At 51.0% G+C, this 9,167-nt stretch overlaps 1 protein-coding gene across 4 annotated transcripts in view; it reads left to right on the forward strand.

Moving 5' to 3' along the window:
• The window catches only part of TMEM104 (transmembrane protein 104), a 48,024-nt gene extending 40,757 nt beyond the window's left edge, over nucleotides 1–7,267 (forward strand). For 3 of the 4 annotated variants that reach the window (XM_062591965.1, XM_062591967.1, XM_062591966.1), the window contains one exon: nucleotides 3,870–7,267. In XM_062591965.1, coding sequence (XP_062447949.1) covers nucleotides 3,870–4,630 — 761 coding nt within the window. In that variant the 3' untranslated portion in view covers nucleotides 4,631–7,267. The remainder of the gene's footprint in view (nucleotides 1–3,869) is intronic. The other variant, XR_009960364.1, reaches the window with a different exon arrangement.
• The last annotated feature ends 1,900 nt before the right edge of the window (nucleotides 7,268–9,167 follow it).

The following is a 9,167-nucleotide window of genomic DNA, read 5'->3' on the forward strand; positions in this document are numbered from 1 at the left end:
GTTGCTCAGATCCTCTGTCCTGTTTGTTCGGGGAAAGATCAGGGCTTTTTTTAACCAACCCATGTCCTCCTGGTGAAGGAGCGCTGCAGGAGCAGTTGATGTGGCAACTGTAGGCGACTTGAAATGGTACACTGGGGCTCTGTCTTCAGCCTGCTGTCCTAGGTGGAGAAGGATGTGAGCAGGGTCTTTGTGTGCGTCTGCAGGATCCTCTGCTGCCTCATCTGCTCAAAGCTGCCTGTCAGTCAGAGTCTGTCATCTTCTCTTCATCTTGATTTATCATCCAGCATAACTAGGTTTCAGAGTTTCATTTCAGCCTTGCCTTCTCCCAGGGACAGAGAGATAAATCCAGGATGCAAATGTTTTAACTCTCTGACTCTGGGAGCAGGGCAAGAGAAACTTCCACCCCAGGGAGTGAGAGAAAACACAGCTGTCAGGGTAGGGCTGCTGTTGTGACCTCTGGGGTTGGAATTGGGCAGGGGAGGTTTCCAGTTTACCACCTCTCTCAAGGGCAGTACATCCACAGAGCACTAGCACTAGGCAGGGGAAATGCTTGATCATAGATAGCACCTCTTCCAGAGCTGGGAACTTTTGGGAGAGTCACTGGCATGTCTCACATGCATTGTTCTCAGGGTGGGAAAAAAACAACCCCCCCCCCAAAAAAAAAAAAAAAAAGAGGATTGATGTTTTAATCTTGTTTGTACCGTTTCTTGTCTATAGTAAAGCTCCAAATATAGTTGAGCAAAGTCACTTTGTGCCTTGGCCCAGTGGGATCTGAGATGTCTAAGCAGATTTGCTTTAGGAATCCACTTCAGTCCATGGAAATAAGTAGGAAGCAACTCTCTGTGGCACTGATAGCTCAGACAAGCTATCTGAGATCCTGGACTTCCTAATTACCAAAGCACAGTTGTCTGCAGCCCCAGGATTCCCTGGGTCTTATCAAGAATGATAAGGATGACTGCAGGATATCTTGGAGTAGGCTTACTTTCCCAAAATAGCGTTTGTGAGTGGAAAGACTATGTTATATACAGATGAGCCCTGGCGTGAGTGAAGAGTCCAAAGGGGATTGATATAAATCTAAATGTTAGAAAGGTGCTAAGGGACAGAAAGGAAGACCAGAAGAGTGTGATTTCTTTAATCTGACAAAATGAGAGTACTGTTGCACCAGGGTAGGAAAAGAGCTGTTTACTCTAAGGAACAGCATGGTCTCCCAAAGGCTGGTATAACACTTCAAACTTTGATTCCAAGTGTTCAGTAAGGCATCACACCTTGCCTTCTTGAAAACAGTATGAATTTAGATCTTAGTCTTGGATTATCACTCCTCATACTTTTAGAAGATTTAATTTCTGAAAGAAGCATTTAAGAAAAGCGAAGGTTATCTGAATTCCAGTTTCTTAAGCCTGTAGGCTTCTATTTGTCATTTAGGGAATCCACTGGAAACCTGATCCTTCAGGACTTCCTACCAGAAAAAACACATGCTGGGGCAGAGAAGAGCTTTTCAGATCTCTGGCTGAAGATGGAAGGAGCTTGGAGGTTCCCCTGAAGTCCAGCTGGTCCTGTTAGCATTGTTATGGAAAGAAGGATTTTGAGCCAATAGTGAGAGAGTTAGGAGACAGAAATAGGTCACTCTTTGCTCTTGGTTAATCACAGCTGGTAGAGATTTACGATCTCATGTGCAGAGGAAGAGGTACAAAGCTTCTGCAGTTAAATCTAATCAATATACAGGAATGTTTTTTTTTTTTGGCTTCAGAGGTTGACCGCTTCCCCAAGCGAGAGCAAAAGGGATGACCTCAGTGTGTTTCCAAAGTTGCTAGTTGCTTAACCTGGTTTGTCTTGGTCTTCAGGGCACCTTCTTTTTTTTTTTTTTTTTTTTTTTTTTTTTTGTAGCGTGTGCAACCCCAGACCCTGATGTCCTGACACCATCTCTTTAAGGTTATCTTGCTCTAGCTGATGTGGCTGGCAAGCATCTCTCCTCTAGGGAGCGATGGGGAAGCGTGGAAAGACACAGTAACCATACTTGTGTTCAGAGTGCATTTCGTTTACTAGCTTGAGTGAAGGCAAGGGGAATTGTGCACACCCGAGCAATGAGCTGTTGCTTTTCCTAGCCCTCTCTGACTGGTCCTGGGCAGATCTATAGTGCCCAGCACTCCCGAAATAGCTTGGCTATTGTGGTAACAGATCTGCTGTCGTCTCTCTGGTCCATTGTCTGGTTGTGGGGAACTGTTGGCTTTCCCTGTCGCTGGGAAACAGTTGGAAGCTGAGAGGTTTCCTGAGGCAGTAAGAGGTGAAATGCAGAGTGTGAATACATAAGTGCTGAGCATGAAAACAGTGTTTGCAACATGAGGAAAGGAAGGAGGATTGCTGTGAGAGGGGAAACTGTTTGGGAAATTGCTGGGGGGGGTGGTGTTTTTGAGAGAGATGATACTGCTTCAGTTAAGGTTAATCTGGTCTCTCTGGGGACAGCAGAGACGGTGTCTGCTAACTGGTCTGTAACTATCGCTTCTCGTCCGTGGCAAGGCCTTCACTCCGGCTGCTAGTTTCCAGTAGAGTAAGCGAGTATCTTTGCCCCACAGTGAGCCTTGCCTTATTTGCAGTGCCAGTGGCTGTGGGCTTGGCTGTGGGGATGTGTGCTGCTCCAATTTCTCTGCTCTTTTATTTATGACATTCAAAGTTATCCATAATAGTAGTGTCAGCACTCTGGGTTTTTTCAATATCTGATAATTCATAGCTGTGCTTTGATGCCTCAAACCAGCGCAAGAGACAGCTCTGTGCAAGCTACAGTGGCCCATCCATTGCCAGCATCAGACTGTAAATTTTGTTGCTTGCTGCCCAGCCAGGCAGGCTTTTTCCCCTGTTCCTTGTTAACTCCAGCAGCTGATGATCGTCTTTCCCAGGTTGATGTGATTTCTGTGATGCCAGAATTAGGTTTCTGCTGTTTGTGCCACACTAGGAATAAGTCTAGCAGTAACTGTTTCTGGCTCAAATTTCCACCAGTAGAGTAAATAAAGGTATTAGCCCGATCTTTCCATTTCCTTTTTGTCCATAGCAAATAGCATTTTGTGACAAGCTAATAAAATGTTATTAGGCTTTCCCCTGCCATAAGTAAAGGGTAGACAAGCAGACTTCATGCCTAGAAGTGATGAATTTTAATAGCAGCCTTTCAGTGCTGTTTTAGTCCCTTCTAGACTGGCTTCTCCACCTGGGATTGACTACAGACAGTCTGTTCTTCCTACCCAGGAAATGGCTGGCTAGTTCTTGTTCTGTCGTGCTTGACAGGTCATAGGGACAGGAAAGCTCTATAGTGGCTGTCCCCGTGCATATGCCTGTGTGCATAGGTGAGGTCTTGAAAATATTAGTCTGGCCACAAACCATGCAAAAATATTACTGGGTTTGACTCTGCAGCCAGGCTTGATGTTTTCTTCATTTAGAAGTCAGGGCTCAAACCTTTCCGTAAGTCACTTCTAGACAGTGACAGTTAGCCAGTGTACGTGGCAGAAGCCTACATGGCCTGAGACCCTTGGAGAAGAAGGTAATAAGTCTGGACAGCAGTGTTAGTGTTATGTCTCTGAAGGGCCTAGAGCAATCATTTCCTAAAGCAAGTGAGAGAGTCCCTGAGGGAGGCAGACTGGAGGGAGATGTCTGCTGAAGATGGTCCTGAGCCTATTCCCTTATGTTCTGACTAGCAATGAAAGTAAGTCATGATTAATTCCTGTGTATCTTGCCTTTGATGTGCAGTATCACATTCTCCAGAGACAGGGAAATGCTCTCATGGCGTAGCTGGGAGATCTGGTGCCAGGGCTGCCAGTGCTGATGGGAGGAGGGTTATGGGGAGCATGGACATAGGCTTGACCTGAAACATTCTCTCTCTCCAGCTTTCATCCTCATGATTATTCTGGCTCTCATCCGCATCAGCAGAGGCCAAGCAGAGGGTCACCCGTCCATGGCCCAGCTGTCGGGCATCCGCAACCTCTTTGGGGTGTGTGTCTACTCCTTCATGTGCCAGCACTCCCTGCCGTCCCTCATCACACCCATCTCCAAGAAGAGGCATGTCAACAAGCTCGTGCTGCTCGATTATATCCTGATACTGGCTTTCTACAGCCTCCTGTCCTTCACTGCCATTTACTGTTTCCGCAATGACACCCTCATGGACATGTACACGCTCAACTTCACCAACTGTGAAATCATCAACATCGCCTTCATTCGCTACTTCCTGGGCCTCTTCCCAGTCTTCACCATCAGCACTAATTTCCCCATCATTGCTGTGACCCTGCGCAACAACTGGAAGACCCTTTTCCACAGAGAAGGGGGAACCTACCCATGGGTGGTAGATAGGATTGTCTTTCCTGCCATCACACTGATTCCCCCAGTGCTGGTGGCTTTCTGCACCCATGATCTGGAGTCCTTGGTGGGGATCACGGGAGCCTATGCTGGGAATGGGATCCAGTACCTCATTCCGGCTTTCCTCGCATACTGTAGTCGGAAGGACACTCAGCTGGTCTTCGGCAGTGGTACTGTTAACAAGCACCTGTCCCCTTTCCGGCACACCTTCTGGATTGTGTTTGTGCTCATATGGGGCTTTTCTTGCTTCATGTTTGTGACTGCAAACATTGTTCTGAGTGAGTCAAAACTCTGAGGTGGGCATAGCGGCATGCTCCCTCTGGGGCTCCACAGGAGACTCCGGCACTTCGCTTCTCTGGACTGCGGAGGGGGAAGGAGAGGCAGTGTGTGTGAAGGAAGTTTCCAGGCCGCTGGTTTGGTGACACAGGTCAGACCTGGACACAGACTTTCTTTTCTCCACTTCCGCTTTGGGTGTGGATGGAGTGGGCTCAGCATTTTTACGGTCCTGATCACAGACCCGCTGTGCAAAGCCGCGGGGCTGAGCTCTTGGCAACCTGTATGATTAACCAGTGCCCAGCTATTTCTGCCTTGAGCTCTGTTCAAGCATTTCTCCGCCCCTACCGCGGCCCTTCTCTGACGCTGCAGGTTTCAGCACACAGGAGAGCTGACAGCATTGGCTGGTCACTACAGTAGTCAGCTAAATATCCCTTGCCCCAAAGGCAGGGACCTGCTGTGCACAGAATCCAGCAGGAATTTGAAGGAAATTAACCTCTCTTCTCCAGCTGCGGACCCTACATACACAAAACTCCTGTGCCAGTTGAGGGGAGAGAAAACAAATTGGGATGAGAATAGTCCTCCCTGCTCCCCTTTTTTAATATATAATATCTGTTACACTTTCTTCTTTCAGAAGCATTAACCTGTTCTATGCTCTGGGTAAGGAGCACCATGTATTGCCCGGGATCTGGGATCCCTTGCTTAGCAGAACTGGATTCCCCCTGCCACACACAGCCCTGGAGTTTACATTCACACTTCTCGTCCTGTTCTCCTTTGCTTTGGCAGCCCTCACCCTATAGAGCAGTGTCCATATGCATGCAGGGATGTAGCTCTTCACCTTTGGAAAGGAAAACACAGCCTTGCTTCCCTTGGCTCCTGCGTGCAGCTAAGTGACTTCAGCTGGCAGAGCTATTCTCCATTTCATGCAGGGCTGGAGCACCAGGCCAGGCCCCGGCTGCAGTGGTCAGGATTTATGTGGGCTGGGGAGGTGCTAATTACCCAGGCCTGATGCGAGTTAGATCTGTGAGAGCTCTGGCTGTGCACACTGATGCATTTCCAGCCTCCTGTGCTGGGTAATTAGCCTTGAAACAAGGTGGGTGTTAACTCAAGGGAATGGGCTCGAGCCAGCAGGAAAAGGCTGTGCTATGGTTCAGCAGCGCCTGGTGCTCTGCAGGAGCAGAGCTTGTGTCATGGGAGGGAGAAAACTGGACCCCTACTGAGACTGCTCCTCAACCCACCCGTCCTCTCTCTGCGAAGGGTTAAGGTGGGCTTTTCACTGATCTTATTCAGCTTACCTGGGAGTTTGCTGGGCTCCCAGATAATTCTCTGCCTGTTATTTTGGGCAGCTAATGCCTTGGATTATAATCTCTGCTTCTGAGGCTTCTCTTGGTCACTGCAACGGAACCGATGCTGTCTGTCACTGGGTGGTAGTGATCTGAAGCCCTTAGGCAAAGATCAGATAGATTTTCCTATCAGAAGGAGGAACTTCAGAAGTTTTCACCTGAAATCTTTTAAGCCTTTCTTCTCCCTCAGCCCTTATTAAAGCAGGTTCAAAGCCAGGAGCATGCCACTGGTGCTATATCCTCTTGCCCTTTGTACTGCTATAGTATTAAGTGTCACTGCTCACTAAAAGCAAGCTTTGAACTGCAGCTGCTTTTTAATCAAGCTCTATTTTCAAGTAGGACTTCCTAGTGCTCCTCCTGGGGGAATATGCAAGTACCTGGAGCTGTATGAGAACACTACATGATACTGAAAGCAGAAGTCCCTTCACCTCTCAGGCCTGAGAGCTGTGAATGTGCCCTTGCTGCGCTGCTCGGAGAGGAGCTGGGGGGACCGTTTCACCCATCTCCAGCTCCATCCTGAATAGGCTTTGGCAGCCCTTGCTAGTGAACGTAAACATCCCCAAGTGCTGTAAGGAAGCTGATGTGGCATCTCGAGTGCCGGATTAGCAAGTTGCTTTACGGGTAGCTGGTGTCTCGCTTAGGAAGAGCGATAGCAGCCCCGCGGTTTGGAGGGAAGTTTCCGCGGGCAGCGGAGCGGGGCCCCCCTGCAAGGCGTGGGGCAGGCGTTTGCAACTGCTCCCTTCTGTTGCTTGTTCTCAAGGCTCTTGCGCAGTCCTGGCTGCCAGAAACAGGACAGGTCGCAGATGCCCCGGTGGGGCACGCCGCGCTGTTCTGTCCTAGTGCAGCTGGGAGGTAGGCAGAGCCAGAGGGAGGGATTTAATCCTCATGAAATGAGCCTTCGGAAGGGTGGCAGCCCTGCAGGAGGCTGCTCCTCTGTGCCAGTGCGCAGGTGTGGATTTATGGAGGGGGCCGAGGCCTTTCCCGGCAGGCTGTTTGCCCCAGGCTGCCTGTGCTTTGCAGGGCACTTGAGTCAGCTCCGTCCGTTCAGGCGCTGAGCTGAATTTCTTGCCTTCACATATCATTGCCAACCAGAGAACGGGCTGTCCTCGGTCGCTTCCTTATTTGCCTCCGTTCGTCCTTTCCCTGCTTAGGGCTGCCCTTTCTTCCCCTCTCTTTCTGCCCCTAAGCCAAGTAGTCGGAGAAGGGATCTCTCTTTTCCTACAGCAGCAGCCTTCAGACTCCAGCGCTCGCAGCAAGAGCGGGGCGCAGGGCTGAGCCCGTCCAGCGTGGCACAGCAGCGCGAGGCTCGGCGCGTTTCCCCCCGCCGCCACCGCGGGGGTGACTGCAGGCCGCCGTGACGCACAGCGGGCAGAGCGGTTATCAGCCCTCTCTGGTGGACTTGCATTTGAAGACGTGCCTTCTCTTCCCTGGCCTCGGTGACCGACTCTCCTCTTCGGCATGGTGCACGACAGTGACTTCCGAGGGGCCTTAGTCCAAGCGGAGAGCTGCTTGGCGGCAGGGTTTGGGTGCCGTGGTGCAGGGAGCGCTGCCTGCCTTGCCCTCGCGCGTCCTGTCCCCAGCATTTGCCATGGTACCTCGCCTAGAAGAGCTCTGGTCCCAGAGGAGCATGAGCGATTTCTTAAATAAATAACCAAGAATTCCCAGACACCTGCTGTCCTTGCAGAGCAGCAAAACAAATCTACCTTAGGAATCAGGGCGTTTAGTGGAAAGAAACTCCAAGGGGAGAGAACATTTTTCATACAAAACATGACATAGCAATGCCTTAAAAATCACCAGTGAAGGGGGAACAGGATGGCTCACTAGAGCCCGCGCTGCCCTGGGCCGGGCTGGTGGGAAGCAGAGCCGGGGAGCGGGTGCCTCCGACCGCTGCCCCGGCTCGGCGCGGGGTGGGAGCCACTCTGCTCTTGCAGACCAGGAATGACTCTGTTTTTATTTGGCTATTACCAGTGCTAACAGATCACTATTACAGATCCTCACGTGATGATTGTCCTGACTGTAATTAGTTTTCAAAAAAAAAAAAAGGATTAACGGCAAAATAAAATGCACATTATACATCTGTTTCAGTCTAGCATCTTTCTTCACCTCCCTTCCTCTTCTCATAGCAAGCAGCTATTCCTGGAGGGGACGCCCGTGACTAACGGGTCTGCAGGCCGAGGAGAGGTGGCAAGCAGAGAGGGTAATGGAGACCCTCGCCTCTTCCTCTGGATTAGTCTCCTGCAACTCTAGGTGGTATCTGGGAACTCAGTTAAAACATCTGTACTTTCTCCTTCTCAATTACATATCCTTACGCTTAAAACCAAACAAATTGAACTGCTCTGCTGCCTCGGGCTGCAAAGGCAGTTTCTGCCAGCAAATTTATTATCACCATAAAGCGCAGCTTGATTTATGTTAAAATATTAAAACACATCTTTATGATGGAAATAAACACTTTCTCCGTGAGTCTCTCGAAGGACCTCACAAGCAGTGGAGGATTTTGGGGCTTGGACTGTAAATCTGAAATCAAAGTGGCATCAGGGATGGATTCAGTCTTCTGCAGCAGTTCAAAGAGCAACAGCTGCTGAAGGGAAAATAAAGACCTTGAACAGGTTTAGAGAGCGCAACGGATTGAGAAAAGGCTTAAAAATCACCAAGGAAGAGCGTCGTTGTTCAGGGTGGAAAGGTGGTGGCTGAGCCTCCCAAACCCTGCCCTCGCTCCGCGTGTGGCAGCCGGGCCGAGCCGGGGGCTGCCGGGGGCTGCAGGGAGGGCCCTGGGCCGCGGCGGGGCAGGAGCAACACCTGAGCTCTTCGCTAAAAGCTGGAAATCGGGGGGTGGGGGGGGGGGAAGGGGGGAGGACCCCACCTTGGTGGCCAGCTCTGACTTAGCTACCGCAATTCGCGGTCACTCCGTCAGCTTGCAAGTGACCGGCGTGGGGCGCAGCCAGCGCCGATGCTCCCGGCGGGGACCGGGGCGCCGGGGAGTCCTCGCGCCGGGCCGTGGGACACCCCCGGGGGGGGGGGGGGGGGGGGAGGGCGGCTGCGTGCTGCCTCCATGGGGATGCCAGGAAAGGCCCGGGCGCGAGGGTGGGGGGCACGGCTCCCCGGGCCCACGGAGGCGGCGAGCGGGGCCGAGCCGCCGTTTGGGAGGCGGGCTGCAAGCAGGCGAGCCGGCCGGTATTATTACCATTTTTTATTTTATTTTCCCCCCCTCCCACTCAG

The sequence above is a fragment of the Rhea pennata genome, chromosome 19, assembly GCF_028389875.1.
Source record: "Rhea pennata isolate bPtePen1 chromosome 19, bPtePen1.pri, whole genome shotgun sequence".
Classification (NCBI taxonomy): domain Eukaryota; kingdom Metazoa; phylum Chordata; class Aves; order Rheiformes; family Rheidae; genus Rhea; species Rhea pennata.